The following is a 19,398-nucleotide window of genomic DNA, read 5'->3' on the forward strand; positions in this document are numbered from 1 at the left end:
GATCCCGTACGACAAGCATGGGTCTAACCCGGATTCTTCATGGGGACTGCACAATGAGTGAGGTTTCGCTCAGTTATTCTGAAGCCACCCCACACCATAACGGATCCACTGCCATATCTGTCATCAGATGCGACCTCGCCTATCTAGGAAGTGCAAAGTAAATTGGGACCCATCTGAAAACATGACACGTGACCAGCAACGATTACCCCAGTTTCGACGTTGGGTACACCAATGACCTCTGTTGGCAATATGACAATTTGTAAGTGGCCGTGCAACATGGGGACGTTGAGCATGGAGATGATTTCCATGTAAATGATATCTAATCATCTGACCCATAACTCGTACTCTAAAAGCCAGTTTCCAGAACATTTCGGCCAGAACAGCAAAGGCATCATAAAAAAACATGATTATAAAAATTAATTAAACAACAAAATCAAATTATGAGTAGTGGTCATATAATAGAGGAGTAATTAAAGTTGTTAACGCACATAAATATTTAGGATCAATAATGACTTAAAATGATAAAAGTATTTGGACAAAGGCTTATAGTGCACTTCCGTCACACTCTCATTCTGACAAAAACTTTAATATAAAACACAATGTGACTGCCAGATATGCTTTCGAAAATTTGATCAGAGGACTTTACCAATTTTGGCTTATGGAGGTGAGATATGGGGATTTACACAGAGTAAAATTATCGAAGTTGTTCACTGAAAGTTCTGTAAATGTGTACTAAATACTAGTTTCCAGTTACCAAATCTTGCCACATATGTTGATTATTCTTCATGTGAATTGTATTCGGCATTGGCTCCGTCTGATTTCAATGCCACATGACAGATATCCATTTCAATGATATGACACGCTCAAACAAACTTGCAATAGAATACACCCAATTTGGGCTACACATATAATAAATCTGCTTTTCTTGTGGTTTGTTCAAGACGTTGGTGACAAATCTGTTTCTTGGCATCTTTAAACAAATTTTGATTGATGGTTCTAATCAAGATTGGCATTACAAACTCATAAATAGTCCATCGTTAGCATTCTATTCTACTTTGAAGAAGTGATTTTAATAGAGAAGATTGCAAATATGATACAGAATAAATCAACTATAAGAAGGTATTGCTTCAATCTGGAAGTGGGTATAATGCATTAGGCTTTCAGAAACTACGGAAACGTTGAAGTATTGTAAATATAAAGGATCTGTATTAAATGTATTAAATGCTCTGTTTTAGAAGATGAGGAGCGTGTCCTCTTGCTCTGTCCTCAATAAAATGATACACACTCTTCATATTTTCCTCTCATGTCATGACAAAAGTTTTTTAATGGTTGTGATTTGAGGCCCTTGGCATTCTGTTGCATTAAATGCTGTTTTAGAAGATGAAGAACAAGAGGTCTTGCTCTGTCCCCAATATATCATGATATACACTCTTCATTTCATTTACTTTAATATCATTAATTGTCATGACATTAGAACCATTTGTTTATCAAATAACAAGAAAACAATATTAATGCTTACTAAATTGGTGTATACTATGTTCAACACAACATCCATGGAAATATACAACAAGAAGTTAAAACCATGTTATATAAGTAAAACCATTTGTATTATGGGTATCTTGGCCTAAGAACAGTTCACGATTATCATTGTCATTAATATAGTGATGCTAACATATAATGGTAATGCTATTTGAGGCCTTGGCTTTTGGGAACAACTACAAACATTTCATATCGGGCAGCCAGGATATGTTAATTCCAATTCTGGTTCCCTTTTATTAGTTTGTGCTTCTACCAGTGAAATCACGCACTGACTTGATCCCGAGAAAGACAGGTTCCTCTTCTTTTTGTGCCCATTTTTGGCATATGGCTCGTCAACATCGATAATTATTTAAAGTTGAGAAAGCAATCGGCACAACGCTGCTCACGATATATTGGTCCATACTTGAACAACCGATGAAGGTTCTCATTCTTGTCATTGTCAACAATAGAAAAACCACGTGTTATCATGTATGACCAACGTGTTGGAAGCAGTATGATCAGTCTAGCAGCTACATGTAGTGGAATTACATCACAAGATGCCAAATCCACGTTCCTAAAGTTAAACAACTTGGGTGAAATGGTGTCAGTATGTGAAATTGTTTGTGCTTCCTGAAATTTTGAAGTCTTTAGGGACATTAAAGAATTAAAATGGATCACATGGTATCAGTTGTTATGCATGTATGTCTGTTCACATGATTCAAAGTTTTGCTCTTCTTGAGGATTGTGAGCCGACTATTCTTTTCTGATCACAAGATATATTAATCGTACATCATCCTTGAATTCTTCGGGACTCATTTTTGAAATTCGTTTTTCAACATTGTCATACAACTCATCCACTATCTTCTTCTTCTCCTCCTGTGGGCGGGAGTCTGAGAGGCCGTTCATGAAGGTGCTATTGCTCCAGTTCCTGTGGGCCGACTTGAGCATCCTGGCAAACTCCTCCCTGTCATCAATCCCTTCCTTGTCTTTCTTTTCCCTCCATGTTGTGTAAAATATGTCAGGGTGGATAACCGTTTCAGCTGACAAGAGACAGAGTCCGGATTTGGAAACTGCTGACATTTTGTCATCGAATGGTTTTCTCAGCTGAGACATGCTGTGAAGGCAAACTGACAAATTTGTATTCAAAAATTCTTCTTTTGAGATTTTCCCAGATTCTCTATATTCCTTCCATACCTCAGTGAGTACCGTTATGAACGTCTCAGAAAGATACTTGACTTTTCCACTATTTCCATCTTCATACTCACAGCCGGCATAAATGACAAGTAGGCCTCCCTTTTTCAGTTCTCGACTTCTCCAAAGTAAGAAGGTCTCGAAGTCGACCTCAGACTGTTTTTCTAAAGCCATCTTCTCCTCAGCACTACTCTCAGGGTATTTGTAAATTGAGTCCTTAAAGTTTGTTGGAGTCTTCGACAGCCAGTGAACAGCGAGCATACTCATGATGAAATGCATTGAATTTGAAGGTACACATTGTTTGTAGAAGTTTGTCCCAGCAGCGAGAACATAGACGTTGTCCATTTCCAGAAAGTATGAAGGAGGTTCGGGAATGATTCCTGACATACGTTTGAACAGGGAATTGAAATCATTTACTTCCAAGTCTTCATAGATGACCTGGAATTGTGCTTCTGGACCGTGCTGATCTTTCAGAGTTGCCAACATCTGCCCAATGATGGCCATGGAAGCAGAGCCATCAGCTGCGCCATAGTCGCCTATGTTGAACACCGAGTCTTTGGCAGTGAATGGAATGGATTTGACCCAGTTAAGGATCTTGTTTCGTACTGGTTCCATGTAGCCGGCAGTAAGTTTTCCGAGTGTGGATCCATAATTTCCGTGTCCAGTTTTTCCATATGGCATGTACGCTTTTGGAAGACCTGCATAGTATCTCACAGATACAGCTGCATGTATTTTGTGCGGCTGTAAATGTGTTCGTATCGCTGAAGAGAATACACGGATGGACATTCTTGAGGTGCAGGTCTCGTGTCTGCCTTCTTCTTATATCTGTCAAGTGCTGAAATAGGATAATTCATTTCATACATAGAAAAAGGTACCTACTAATAAGGATATATTTATCAATATGTTCCAGCTCAAGTTCAACATGAATAGTTAAGACAGATTTGCAAACAGCATTAAAATTTAATGTACTTTCTTCATTTTGAAATTAATTCAAATGCACATCTTTTGTCACAACTACATAACTCAGAAAAATATACATGTGCGTGTTAACTAATACAGCACTATGGTACCTGTCATTGAATGAAAGGTTACGAACAATTAGAATTAATTCATGTTACGAAACGAACACACACAGTTCACAAGTATGAATGTGAGGATAATTATTGATAAGAAGCATTATGCATATCGCAACAAGACTGTCCCTTCTATGGTCTTATTCATCATTGGTGAGGACGATATTGAATCATAAAATACCTACTGCTATTTGATTGGATTTTAGTTAGGTAATTTGGGTGTTGCTGAATGTATTTTGATCTTTGATATTTCAACGTTGACGCTATTACGGTAGGTTGACCGTTTTATGCTTTTTTGAAGCTGTTCAGATGCAACCTGTCTGTATAAGACATGTAATCATATCCGGATAATGAACGGTTGGCTGTGTCGACGTTTCAGTAGTAGTATAGGTAATGGGGGTTCTGGCTCACTTCCACTGGAGCTGGATTCATATACCTATACTGCTACTACAGATGGAATTTTTTATGCCAAAATGATTATGCGATTCAACGATAGTCATGAGATGTATTAAACGAAACATCAATATTAATTAATAATGAATAAAATTTACTATAGCCCACGAGGATATTGGAAAGGTGTAGGAGCAATAAAAAAATTAGCCACCGCGGCAAAGGTATCTAAAGATGTGGCCAAGGATTGATTAAAGAAACAAGCGTTGTGGCAAATATATTTACCGGCACCGCGTTATATACCGAGGAAGAAGTTTGATATTTTTACAACGAATGAAGTTCATCAGGCTGACCTCTTGTTTCTTCCCCACGATAAGATAAAACGCAAAACGTATAAATACGCTTTAACAGTGGATGTGGCTAGTCGATACAAAGCGGCTGAGCCATTAACATCGGAAGAATCAACAGAAGTAGCTAATGCACTGAGCCGCATATATAAACGCGGACCGCTAAAATGGCCTAAGCTATTTCAAGTAGATCCCGGTCGCGAGTTTATGGGATCGATAACTAAACTGTTAACAAAGCACGATGTCAAAATCGTCCGTGGTGAAAGAGAGGCCCACCATAGTCAAGCTATCGTCGAAAGATTTAACAGGACATTAGCGGAACGTTTGTTTGGCTATCAGTATGGGATCGAAATGAAATCCAAGCGATTGAGATCAACCGAATGGGTGACACGATTATCAGCCGTTGTATCAGCGCTGAATAATGAAGTACCGAGATTAATAGGGAAGAAACCATCCGATGCTATTAAAATGAAATCCGTGACTTCCGAATCTTCAGCACCGAGGAGAGGCAAAGAACAAAAACTTCCGGATAGAGTAAGGGTAAGATATTTATACCAGCCCGGTGAACTCGAAGGAGGCCTACGTCGCGCAACCGATCCCATATGGTCCCTTAAGACGTATAACATTGGTCGATTGGTTACGAAAGAAGGAGAGCCTATTCTTTATTATCTTCAAGATGGACCGGGTAGGGCATTTGTACGAGAAGAGTTGTTCATAGTTCCCGACGGTACGGTATTACCACCATAACCATAAGCATAGGTAGCTACACAATCATTATCAATCCATCTCTTTGTATCTAAGGGGGATAATTATTTCTTGTTCATTCTTAATCCATATATCCTATGATCGTAACTTCTTAAAGTGAGTGAGTGAGTGAGTGAGTTTGGTTTTAAGCCGCTTTTAGCAATATTCCAGCAATATCACGGCGGGGGACACCAGAAATGGGCTTCACACATTGTACCCATGTCGGGAATCGAACACGGGTCTTCGGCGTGACGAGCGAACGCTTTAACCACTAGGCTACCCGACCGCCCAAACTTCTTAAAGAATTCATCTCGTGTTTGAACGTTCTACCGTTGAATAATGATTCTTTATACTGTTCGTGTTTGATATGCTTTTTTACAACATACTTCTTAACACCCTTGGCTTTTCTTATCTCTCCATTATCGGACTTTTTTATAGAATACATCTTAGGTCTTAATCCCACATACTCCGCTATAGGAGTCCCAGCACATTCATCCTTCATCTTACCTAATACCTTCTTATTTACTACGCTGTGCAGTGGATTATCTTTAGGGTAATCGCTCGTGTCGTACATATCTATTTTTTCTGCCATATCTTTATACACATCCTCGGTTTGTATTTCCATCAACAAAGTATCTGTGTCGGTATATAACACCTCGCATCTATCGCCGTATTGCTTCTTAAGTTCGTTGTAATAAAAGTCATACATTAAGTGTTTTAACAAGTCGAGAATACTCATACCGACGTACACCGGTCTGTTGAATTTTATATTACTTTTCTGCATATGCAACGCGGCTAAGTCGTTATCGAATATCTTGCTTCTGTTAAAAGCCGGACTGGCTATAAGTTTCCTGAGTCTTTCTTCCTCATTAGATCTGACTAATTTAACATCAACACGCTTCCTTAGATTCTCCATAGTTTTACCGAATACTGAGTTATTCATGAGCTTATATAGATTCTTTTCGAAATCGCTGGTAGCTATCTTTCTTAAATCTGTGTTCAACCTTATATAGGGCTCCATCCAAGGACTTTGATCAAACTTTAGAACTCTGTGTATTTTCTTAATTTTCATACCTAACGATAGATACAACTGGAGATTTCTGTAGTGAACTATATATTTTGTCTTATCCATCAAATTTGGTACGAGTTTTTCTACGTTAGCTAACCTACTATTACCCATCAATGAACATTGATATTCCGACATCAAGTCTTTATTAACCATTAATCTTTCGGGAGCTAGCGGATAACTGTTATGGTCTTTATGTAAGGAACTCGGATATTCCAAGTCAACTTCTAGTATGTACCCTTTATTCTCATCATTATTATGGATATCATTGACCCACTCAAAACCACCGGTGGGTAAAGGTTGACTCATAGCCCATCCGTACAAATTGTTAGCGTCGAGATATAATATATGCGTGTCGGGTTTACTCGGATCGTATCCTTCCACTAATTTATTATTAGCCTTGGAATACCTTTTCGCTGCCATCGATATACCCCCTCTTAATCCTTTCTCAATAAACAAGTGCATATCGTAATCTGTGAGTAGTTTTAGTTCTACGCTGGTCTTCTTCAACAATGCATCCCACGATAGTCCGGGACTGGAATAGTACCATGCCGGGTCCAAGGCGTATTGTTTTAAACACGTCTTTCTAAATATCTCGAATATATCGGCGAGTAACAGTACATCGGTTTTTAAGTACAGATCGTGATAATCACCTAAATTCTTACAACCTAATTTATCCCAGACCGTCAGAGCGTGTTAATAATCGGCATGTGTTATTCTAGATTCTGTTAAGTTACTATAGAATGATTCGAGGGGTGGTAATTCAGTTTCTTCGAATCTAGACCAATCATCCATATATTCGTAAGGATATACACCTTTTCTCAGCAACAAATGACGAGTTATCTTATTGGTATATTGATTTGTTATCGCGAAGTCATCGGGATTGTTCGCATTAGCTAAATTGTCCAGGGAAGATAACAGAAACTGTACGGAGTCTATGAATCTAAGCCCATTACTTTGCTTTATTCTAGATTTCCCATCCTTGTCCCTATAATGTATAGGTTTAGTCAACGAGAACGATATGTATTTTTCCATATTGTTAGGAATGCACGTTAAACCGCCGTCGGTCTTTGAGATAGCTTGCATAATGAGATGTGAATCATATCCTCTAAGAGTATGAAACACAACGGGGATGGGTATTGTTTGAGCATTCATTTTTAGTTTCAAGTTACACTCGTTATGAGCGGCTCCCCGATAATTACCCGTGACGTGACAATGATCTCTTACGGAATCCCCATCCAGGGGTTTATTACAAACGTGACAACTCGTTGACTTCTTCTGGGCCCTCCAATCACCTATCGTTATACGCATGGGTTTCTTACACGATAATTTTTCCCTGATTATTCTCTCTTCATTTTGTAGATATTCTAGGAACTTTCCCGCTGCATCGAGACCTCTGTAAATCACGGGAGTGTTTGTTTTCCCATCATACCTTACAACTATATATCCAAACCCACAAGGAATATGTTCTTGAGTTTTGTACGTAAAACTACTATCAGCATTGCGTTCGGTATTTTCTATGGGTTTGATAAGCGCCTCTCGAAGTCGGCGTAAATTACGTACGGTACTGGCATTTGATTACAATAATGTTCAAATTTTAATATATTTTTTCCCTCTTTAGGCATATCGATCCTGATAGCATTCTGTCCAACACCTCTACAGTCTTCTTTATGCGCTTCTAATAGATCTTGTCTGCTGTACCCATGCAGGCATCTTTCGCAGAAATATTTCTTTTCCTTATGTTTTGTTTGATCGTATAGCACCCTGTTTAAACTCTTTATCCACGTATAATGATATTTACCATCTTTTTCGATCAGAAATGAATTGATTCTGGGAATATGTTCCAGAGCGGAGCTTATCCTGTGTACAACAATTCCTTTAGAATGTCCGAAAACATTTATAGCTAAATTATTTTGCTTTTCCACCTTATCAATTTGTGATATTGGTGTAGATTCGTCTATACCATCGAAGTTGAGTCCATCGTTTTGGGGATAGCTAGAAGGTCTATCCGGATTCTTGTCTACGGGGAACAATGCAGATCTTATCATCATTCTTAAACAGTCATCGGATTTATTTTTTACGTTAATTATGGCTTTTTTCTTCTTATAATACAGGGGTAAATCTATATAAGATCCACCTTTGAAAGGCATATAATTCGCTATATCTAAATATAAACTATCGATTTTATCCACACCCCAACCCGAACCTTTATTAGTCCAGTGTTCTAAAGTTTCCTGTATCCTCTGAATTGATGTATCTAATGATGCGTCTATAGTATCGGATTCGGTTATAACTTCTTGATTGCTACGGAAATATGGTTCGGTATATTCGACGCTATCGTCTGCGTTACTTTTACTCAATGACATTTTAATCGTCAGCTGGTATTTTATACTATGTAAATCATCTAACTCATTAATTTTACTCGATATGATGGGCTTAATATCGTTAACATCCATGTTGGAATTAATATCCATCTTCCAACCTCTTAGATATTTACCAACGCCGGTGGATGTGGGTACAAATATTAATTCTTGTTGTTTATTCTCATCATTATTATTATCTAGTAAAGCGATCAATTCAGCTCTTCTCATTCGAGAATAACCTCTCAGCCCACTGTTTCTCGCTCGAACTTTGAGTTCTCTAACAGTCTGTGGTCTGTTGTATTCCAAACCGAGTAAGGTAATCAATTCAGCTTTTCTCATACGAGAATATCAACGTAGACCACGTTGCTTTGCCATAGCCTTCAACTCTCTGACAAAAACCATAGTGGTTGAATGGTATATGCAAAATGAAGCAAATGTCTAATTGGTTGTTTTCATATATCTAAATACGTATTCTCCTCAACCTATTCCTCTCATTGATGTAATCTCTCTTCCTAGCATAAATAATCTGATTCCTGACCCTATTAGCACCGTGTTTCTTACATAAACAATAACGACCTTTGACCCCTATCCCGCATTCAGAACACGTATAGTTTATATGTCCACGCTTGATGTAATAATTGTGTATACCGCAGTAAATTTCAACACAGCGTCGGTTACATAGAGTCGTCTTCCCCATGAGTGTAAACTTGCAGTTATTCATGGTATATACATCTATCATATCATTTGTCTAAATGCAAATCACATCTACACTAGGCGAGATATTGATTAGGCTATTTATAGATCGCTATAACTAGGTCATGCATAGCCACAGCTGTCACTGCGTAGCTATTGTATAGCTGAAAATCAATAGAGCAGTCAATCCCATAATCACAAATGTGACCTCTCGGTCTTTCTGAGCCTCTGACGGTGTATAAAACTGACTCATTGTTGGTCTAGGTATTGGGTCGAGTTTTTTCCCATAATCGAGGTAGTATTCGTGCATGGGGGATTCAACATCCTTAAACGTTTGAATTGAATGTCCTTCCTTAAGCAGTTGTTCATGAATAAAGTCTAATCTCTTCATTCTCTGCTGCGTATATTGTAACTGGGCTGCTTGGTATTGTTCTAAAGCTTCATTATGTCGTTTACGCTCCTCTTCAACTTCTTTAGCGTTTGATTCCCTCATACTAGAAAATAAATAATTACTCCCCGAAAAAGCTAGAGCATTAACAACAGCTCCACCGACCATCATCGCAATTGTTGCCATGTTTATATGAATATAATATATTCAAATGTTTAATTACTTCATTATGTCTTCCGGGATAAGTCCTTGTTTGATGAGCATATCCTTCGTTGCCATTGCTAATCCAATATCCAGAACCATCATACCTATATCAAATCCATTAAAATCTAGCTTGGCAGGTGTGGCTTTAGTCATCATTTTAGCCATACGAGCATAGCCAATGGCCAAGCCGGTGACCACCGCTGAATGATACGTCGCGTTTACCAACATTTTACCATCTGTAACTGGAGTAGTCATGCTTCTTATAGCATTATATGAGGACTAACCTCTAATTGAACTTAATGTTGCGGCGGGCGTGACGTTTTCTCTTCTCCGGTCTTATAAAAGAACCATACAGCCGCTATACCAGCAACTCCTACTAGTGCCCATGTTTTAATCGGATTTGAATTATTTATTAATTTTGCTTTGCGCGCCAGCCCTCACGTTCTTCCTGCGGCTATTTTCAAAGGATTCTTAGTAACTCTGGGTTTTAGTATTTTCTCATTCACATGTGGTGGTTCCTCATTCACTTGTTTTTCCGTTTCCGCAATCTGTTGTGGTTGCGCAATCTGTTGTGGTGTCACCTGATGTGTCTCCATTATTTATTTGAACTTCGTTCTTTATATTATTAAGTGGGCACGTATGTTTAAATAGACAATACCTAGACCGTTATTAAAGCTGTGGTGAACGGAGCTAAGAACATTCCGAATCTATGATAAAACTCACAGCTCACTGAGCTTATAGCGTGTTCGATGAATGGGTCTTTCTCTAGAGATACGCATAAATACATGCGATGTTCTGCTGGGATGGGGAGAAACGTACTAGCTACGACTGTGTATAGTTGTAATATAGACGACCCTATAGTTTTAGTCATTGTAGCTCCCAGTCTAGACTCATAACGCGCGTACAGTTTTTTAATCTCTTCGTCGGTCATGTTATCAATTTTTTCGATGGTATAATTTTCTCCCAAATATTGGTAACATTTTACCAAAGCCGCGAGTCTTTCTCTATGTTTATCTGTAACTACTTCAGCATCAGATTCTTTGAGCATTTGATCAATGAGTTCGTCGCATTCCATAATGTAATACCTGAGGAGATATTTAAGTCTAACATAATATAATATGACATATCCAATACATCCCGTAATAATGAACTGTTGCAAAAGAATGAGGATTTCGAACCACATTTTATGTAATATTAACCGCTAATGTTCAATTTGCTACATTTTTGCTACATTTTGCTATAATTTTGCCATATTTGCTACAATTTTGCTATCTTTTTGCTAAGCAATTGCATAAGCAGCTGGTTGATCGGTTTTTAATACGAGTTTACAGTGCTTTGTTCCCGAATACTGGTTACGAATTTGTCTGGCTGATTCGGGATCCGTTATCATATCGTACTCGAGCGAGATATTATCAATGGAATAGCTAGCATCTTCAGCAGCTCTGATTACTCTACCGTAGTCGTTAAAAGTGAGTTCGTATTCTAACCTATCGCCTAGGGATGCTTGATAAAAGGGCATGTGGGAATCTAGTAATTCAAAGTCTAGGGGAATATAGAATAGGTTACCTAATGCGTCGGCAACGGCCTTATCTTTTTCGTTGGTATCAACACCATTTTCAGCGCCCACGTGCAGTCTCAATGTGTTCTTATTACAAATACCTTGGTACTGTAAGTTTTCCCGCTCTTTATCCATTCTCCAGAGATCCATGTAACAATAGTATACATCGCTATCGTCAATACTCAAAACCTCATTACCGCTAATTTTAATAGCGATTTTCTTGATGATAGCACGACCTATGTTCTGAACGGGCTCCCTGTTAACGTCGGAAGAAGTCAAACTAATCATAAACGCCTGATAGTTCCCGGAACTAACACATCGTGTGCGCCGAGATTAGGAAAGCGAACCAGAAGCGTTCGATTCTGATCGATGGTACTAGGGTTATTAGTTATAGTAACAGACTGACGAATTGCCTTGACCCCTAATGGATCTCGAAGTCTACGTTGTGGGTTTAACTTGCGTCCGTATTGCGAAGACATTGTTATATTGAAAACATGTACCCTATGTTTAATATAAAAATGACTAATTTTGAACATAATGACTTTGATCTAAGTACCTTTGATGACTTTGATAACCCAATCGAAGATACTGATGAAACCAACTTTGGTGGCACGAATCTTAACGATGAAATTTTACAATCAACCGTCAATGATTATTACGATTCCTTTAAAGATGATAACCCTATTGTTCGTGACTATTCAAAGTTTACGATAGATAGTAAAGGAATATTGCGACTACGTGGCGCTCCGGATATTGATCTTATGCATTCTCGTACTCGTAAGCCCCAAGCCTTGTCTACGATAGCTGTTAAACACGGCATCGGCACTGTTCGTGATAAATTAGGTTTTGTGGACTACTACCGACGACCAAAACTTTCCGCGAAGACTACTGAGGCTCTTCAGACTATGAGGAAAGAACTCGTTAATACAGATGATTTGGAAGCAGCCTCGATGGTGGCCTCGGACGGACTCGGAGAAATCTTAGATACCTATTACGATAATTCCACGGCCAGTGTACCACATTCAGAGTTCAGTATTAGGGAATTACGAGGTCTTGACAAGGCAATGCGAACTATGTGGGGAGAACTGATAAATAATATAGCCAAGCTATCCGAAATCGACAAGCATATAGCTTACGAGAAAACAAAACTCGAACAGGCGGGCGATGAGTTCAGTAGACGCCGCGTTGAAGAAAGATTGCGTAACCTAGAAGAGGAAAGATTGGCCCGCCTCGAAGCAGCTTCCAGTAATAGAAAGGCACTTCGTTCGCAAATCAGTCGTATTCGAGAAACTATCGATCAAGTCCTCAACGATGATACTACACTGGCCGATAAAATTAAAACATTGTTCAGAGAACAGGGACTAACAATTGCCAGTATTTTAACCGCGTTGGGATTTATTATATCGACTTTGACTCTCTCGTTAACAGGTGGTAGCGGCGGATCACCGCCTAAAGATAAAAATGGTATTAAAGAGTGGATAAAAAAGCATTTAAAAGCATTAGGTTCAGCACTGGGAAAGCTAGCTGAGAAAGCCACGGCCGCACTTCCCGGTATAATAGGGAGTATAGTTTCCTGGCTATTGAATTTATTAGCTAAGACCACCACTTGGCTTAGTCAAAACTTGTGGGGGCTGATCGTAGCAATTGCAGGGCTGTTGTACGTATTCGCTAAGAACCATTTAACCACCAAATCAAGAGTAAACCAACCAAGACTCCACCCACTACAAGCGCTGTTTTTTCATCGATATGTTGTTGATTTTTAGCCGCAATATGCGGTGACACTTGTGCATCAGTAGATGGTTGCGCGATAGTTGGTGTTTGTGGCTTGACTATTCCCTTTTCGCCCGTGATCGTTTGCGTTATTAATTCGACATTCATATCTGAATTTATACCTGGTTTTTGTTGATCGGTAGCGATAACAATTTTATTATTATAGCCTATCACTTGACCGATCTTAAGTTCCATATTACTCGGAGACATGTATAGTCCCGGTGCATAAACAAAGTCCACTTTGGATTGAGCGTACTGTAATGCATCTTGAAAACGCTTTATAGACGATGGTATGTCAACTGGTGAATTAATGGCGTCCTCCACGTTTAAGACAAACTGTTTTTGCGCATCGAGCGCCGTCCCAGAACCGATAATGGACGTTCGTGTTTGAGATTGCGCACCGAGAATTGCCCATACGTAAGTTCTTATCGATTCATCGATTAGTGAAATTATTTTCCGTTTTATCATTAAGAAATTCATTCCAAGCGTTTTCGGTATCGTTCATTTGTATAAATTTTTTAACAATATAAATTAAACCACTCTTAAAACTCATAATATCCCCTCTCCAATCGTTACTATAAAGTTCCCAGCCTTTATACCAATCACCGGTTTTATGCCAATGATCATATATTCTTGCGTAAAGTTTGCTGGTACTATACAACTTACCAAAATTAACCGGAAGTTTATTAAGTACTTTATATACATAATCGCTTTCTTCTTTGACGGATTTATTTTCCTCTGTGTAAGGTACACCTAGACCATGGTTTGCTCCTTTAATACGCCAATCTTTACTCGTAGAAACATTAAATTCCTGACAAATACGCTCATACGCGGACCTATCATAATTATTATTTGTGGAATTCCACGCTCGATCCTGCGGTAATGGAGCACTAATTTCTTTAAGTATACGTCTAATCTGATAGTACACGTGAAATGACATAACAGACTGATTCAGTTCAAATCCTGGAGCGTAAAGAGATACGCCACATCCCGTTGTGGCACACCATATGGCAAAGTTTAACGGATTCTGCCAAAATTGCATCGGATTGTGAAACCAATCGTGCACCATTTTATCGCTAGTTGCCGTGACCCTGTACTTTTCAAAGATATCGGGGAATTTAACGAAAAATTCAGCACCAGAGGCAGTTACTATAATCGATTGATTAGTAATGTATCTCGATTTCATATTTAAGTTATGATATAGTATCATTGTATATTTAATATGTATGTTACACTCCCGGGAATAACAAATGGCCAGTCTATTGAACTGCTTCATACTATCGATAACTCGGATGGACAGCTCGAAGTAGCTATCTGTGATGTAACGTATTACCCACGGTGGACCAATATAAGTGCTGCAAAAGATAATAATAAGATAATGATATTACATGACAAAAATAGAATTATTGCTATACCTGATGGGTATTACAGCGTGTGCTCACTCAATGATGAATTTTTTAAGCCTATGGGAGCTAGTCTCACACAAAATGAGGCGACTGGGATACTGAAATTATACCCTGGAGAAAATGGTGTAGTTCCTACCGGGAACTACTTTGGAATTACACTTGGATTTGCAATCGATGATATAATAATAATCGATTCATCAAATGAGGGATCTAAATTACCCGATTTAGTTCCCTATAAAGAGCTGTGCATCCATCTTGATCAAATCAGTACAACGGATAATATTCAACAAGAAAGTCCTTCAACTTTGCTCAGAAGTGTTCCAGTGAAAAATGAAAAATACAATAGCGGTAGAACGGAATCTTTCTCGTTATTACAATATAAAAAATTAAAGCGGGGTATTATTTCAGACCTCAAAATTTCTGTATTAGATGTAAAACATCAACCTGTACATATAGGATACTTAAGTGTAACACTCCATATTATAAATAATGGTTGATTCCATATTTAAGTTATGATATAGTATCATTGTATATTTGATATGTATGTTACACTCCTGGGAATAACAAATGGCCAGTCTATTCAACTGCTTCGTACTATCGATAACTCGGATGGACAACTCGAAGTCGCTCTATGCGATGTAACGTATTACCCGCGGTGGGCCAATATAAGTGCTGCAAAAGATAATAATAAGATAATGATAATATCCTCACGTGGTACTGCTAAATCCATTACTATACCTGATGGGTATTACAGCGTAAGCTCACTCAATGATGAAATTTTTAAGCCTAATGGAATTAGTCTCACACAAAATGAGGCGACTGGGACAGTGAAATTCGACCATAATGAAAATATAATTGTATTGGGCCAACCAGGTAGAGAGGAATTTAGTCGCTTAATTGACACACATCCTTGGGTTAAATTACCCGATTTAGTTCCCTATAAAGAGTTGTTCATCCATCTTGATCAAATAAGCACGACGGATAATATTCAACTAGAAAGTCCTTCAACTCTACTCAGATCTGTTCCAGTGAAAAATGAAAAATATAATAGTGGTAGAACGGAATCTTTCTCGTTATTACAATATAAAAAATTAAAGCGGGGTATCATTTCAGACCTCAAAATTTCTGTATTAGATGTAAAACACCAACCTGTATATATAGGATACTTAAGTGTAACACTCCATATTATAAATAATGGTTGATGCATCAGGCCCTGGAACGATAAGACAATGTAATACAATTGCGCTTTCCGATCTCGGAGACACAGAAGGATTCGGTAAACCCGGTACCAATGGTAAGTTATACGCTTTACACTTACACGATAATGTATACAAGCGGAAAGAAGTTACATTCACGGGTAATCTAGAAGATTTAAGCGATGTCGACGTTAGTAGACTCCTTAAAACCACTCCGTACAATATTATTTACAACAGTGAGAATAAATGGACTATGGTCGAAGCAAACATCAAGTGGCTGCTGAATATTGCCATTACCCCACCTTATGCGATGATGGGTAATGGACATAATTTAACTAAGATAATAAATAGTGGCATCGTACTCGCGGCCTATATCCCGTCAAAACGAAAAAGTGTGTTAGTCACTCCCCTGCCAGAAAAACCAGGTCATATGTTATATAGTCGTCCGGCAATCCAAAATGTTAGTTTAAATTTGGTTACAGAATTCGATGATATTAAACAGAACTTGAGTGCAATACCTAATATTTCTACGCTTATTATTGAAGTCTTGTTCGGAGATGCACCGGTAGATGCCTTCGAAATATTACCAGGTCTATCGATTAAATGGCTCAAGAAACACGAGCGTCAACGTTGCAGTATTATTCATGTTGGAGCATCACCCATTACAACCCTCGAGGGGGTTCAAATTATTAAAAGTGACAGAATTTCTCTTTCTAAGATACTCTTGCCGTATAATATACATTTGATAAGGTTGATGTATACTCTCAAAACATTTAAGCAAGACCAATTAAAGACTATTATATATTCGTAATATACACTATGAGTTTATATCCAGCGCTCGACGAAGCAATTGAAAAGATGGAAACTGTTGATGGATTTCGATTACATCAAATAAGCGACATAAAACATCGAATAGAAAAGAATAGGGAGTTGAGACTTGGATTGTATAAAAAGTATCGCAGAGCTGTGAATGCTCTGGACGGAGTTGACACCGCTCTTGTAGTAGCTGGCATGGGACTCGGTGTAGCCGGTGTCGGTTTACTATCAACTATAATCGCAGCGCCTATCGTGCTCGGCATGTAAATAACCGCCGGAGTCTCGGGACTGGCAGGAATAGCGATAAAATTCATTTCTCGTAGGTTGCAAAAGAAAGCATTAAAACACGATAGTATTCGGATACTCGCCGAAGCAAAGTTGAACAGCATTGAGGATCATATTTCGACAGCAATGGCCGATTGTAAGATATCCGAGGATGAGTTTCGTTTAGTGCTGTCGGAACTCACCAAATACAACGTAATGAAGCAGGAGATTCGATCAAAATCTCGTAAGACCAATGGTATTAGCGAAGACGAGAAAAAAAAGTTCATAGAACAAGGGAGGCAACAAGCGCGTCAATTATTCCTGCCAAAACCAAAGAACTGGTTGGAGATTAAAAATAAATTGCTTACTATCTTTTGATCACATTTAGACAAATGCTTACATAAATATATATAATAATGGAAAAAACTATTAAATGGAGAGAATTACCACAAGGTTTTTATTATATCAGTGATGTCAAACCAACCAAATACGGTTATCAATTGTTTCTTATCAATTTACAAGAAGAGTGTAGTTATATAGTCTGGTCTCCTAGTAAAATGAACGAAGAACTTAATAAAAATGTTGAATATCGCTTTATCGATAAAAATAATGAAGAATATTTTTATTACCATTTAGACTCATCTAAAGCAATGATTGGCCCCAGGTATTGGTGAGCTAGAACCAATCTCATGACTATCGTTGAATCGCATAATCATTTTTGCATAAAAAATACTACCTGTAGTAGCAGTATAGGTATATGAATCCAGCTCCAGTGGAAGTGAGCCAGAACCCCCATTACCTATACTACTTCAGTTTAGTTACAAGCTGTCCAGCCCGGTTATATGTTCAGAGTTTTTTAATATAAAAAAAGCATAAAACGGTCAACCTACCTTGATATGGCTTACTCAAATTAATATTGGAATTCAAGGAGACCAAATCAACGACACAAAACATCGTTTAGAGAAAGTAAGCCCAGAGAATGTAACTTCCAGATTATATAATCCATTGAATGAAGTATGTGTTCAGCTTTTTTTCCACTCGCACATGTGCTTGATCTGATATAGTAGTGGTGACAATTCATTATTAGTCCATCAACATCAGTATATATGAAACAATATTTGTATAAACTTACATTACAAGACGTTATCTCTTACAGCATAGCTACACCAAATGAGCACAACCATACATCGCTATCTTTCAAACAACCTTCAAACGTGCGACGCAACACGATCTATATATTCAAGGGGCCGAAAGTAGAACGGGCCCCAATTTGGAACGGAAAGCAAGAGCACGTTCTTTGTGAGACTGACATATACGATGATGCGTGTATAGCGAGAACCAGTTAAAACAGTATCCGATTACACGAATTACACGATAACACCAAGTCAACAAGGTAAAGCACTTTAACTGCCCGTTCTATTACGACATATAAGGGAAACGAGTCATCTATTTTGCCCTGTGAGTCCGATATTGGCATTGTTGGGTTTTGTGACACACCAATAAAATCCCTTCCCATAATCTAAAGAAAATACCAACTGGTTCTTCTGTCCGCTATGATAACAAAATATCATAGCAATGAGGCCTTATGAGTTCATATATAATCTTTTGTGCACTGAGTGGAACTCTTGTTTATGCCTTTGTCGATTCCCAAATTGAAACAATATGTTAACCCTGAAATATGTACGTAAAAGAAAACAAATATACAGTGGTGATAAAAAAGTCAGCTATGAATTATATATATTCACCCAGCGGCGACAGTGGTCAAGCTACCGGGATGGGATAGGCAGGGAATGATGAGCGATCCTCACACGAAGGCTGATCAAAATGCGTGAAAGATACGCAAACATGCTTTTGTGTCCTTATATAGTCTAACTAGCTTATGGAAAGTTCCTCACGGTGCCCTCACGACATAGACAATAATATAAACTTCGGTAACATCCTTTACACACCACACCAGCTTCTACATATAGCAAATTCCTGACGACTAATTACTATCCAAACACAATACAATGAGCGTCTATCGAATCTCAACAGAAACAATGTAACACAGTTACAATCATTGTTAAACATTTACATACATTGCCATGTATCACCTTTTTTATATTTCTGCCAGTTTGATGCTGACATTGGCTTTTTCAGAACCAATTCAAAAATGTAAAGCTGGAAACGTATACTTGGGGGGATGGGGGATGGGGGGGGGGGGGGGGGGCTGACTATGATTTATACAAAATTGTGTAAATGTTAATATTTTATTCAAAATGTCAACATAATATTTGGTCAATTGTTTGATCAATGTTTAATCATAACAAATCCATCGCCAAAACCCACACGTGGTAGCAAGGAACGGAGCGACACCCCCTAGAAATGGGGTACTGTAAAAACTCAATTAGCAATGTCAGTAACGGGTGTGA

General features: G+C 38.3%; 1 protein-coding gene across 2 annotated transcripts; it reads right to left on the reverse strand.

The window, feature by feature from the left end:
- Positions 1–1,532: 1,532 nt before the first annotated feature.
- Positions 1,533–18,184, reverse strand: LOC139452715 (uncharacterized). 2 transcript variants are annotated; one of them, XM_071234287.1, is made up of 2 exons: positions 18,120–18,184; positions 1,533–3,544 (listed from the first exon to the last, which is right to left on the reverse strand). In XM_071234287.1, exon 2 carries the CDS (start codon positions 3,493–3,495, stop codon positions 2,272–2,274), a length of 1,224 nt encoding a protein of 407 aa, XP_071090388.1. In that variant the 5' UTR covers positions 3,496–3,544; positions 18,120–18,184; the 3' UTR covers positions 1,533–2,271. The 2 variants fall into 2 exon arrangements, with proteins under 2 accessions (XP_071090388.1, XP_071090389.1); XM_071234288.1 differs by lacking the exon at positions 18,120–18,184 and adding an exon at positions 17,878–17,948.
- Between the last annotated feature and the right edge of the window lie 1,214 nt (positions 18,185–19,398).

Source organism: Haliotis cracherodii, unplaced genomic scaffold (genome assembly GCF_022045235.1).
Source record: "Haliotis cracherodii isolate W230 unplaced genomic scaffold, xgHalCrac1.p SCAF_9, whole genome shotgun sequence".
Lineage (NCBI taxonomy): Eukaryota > Metazoa > Mollusca > Gastropoda > Lepetellida > Haliotidae > Haliotis > Haliotis cracherodii.

Coding starts and splice junctions, on each gene's coding strand:
- LOC139452715 (XM_071234287.1), bottom strand. CDS start 3,495: ATGTCCATCCGTGTATTCTCTTCAGCGATACGAACACATTTACAGCCG.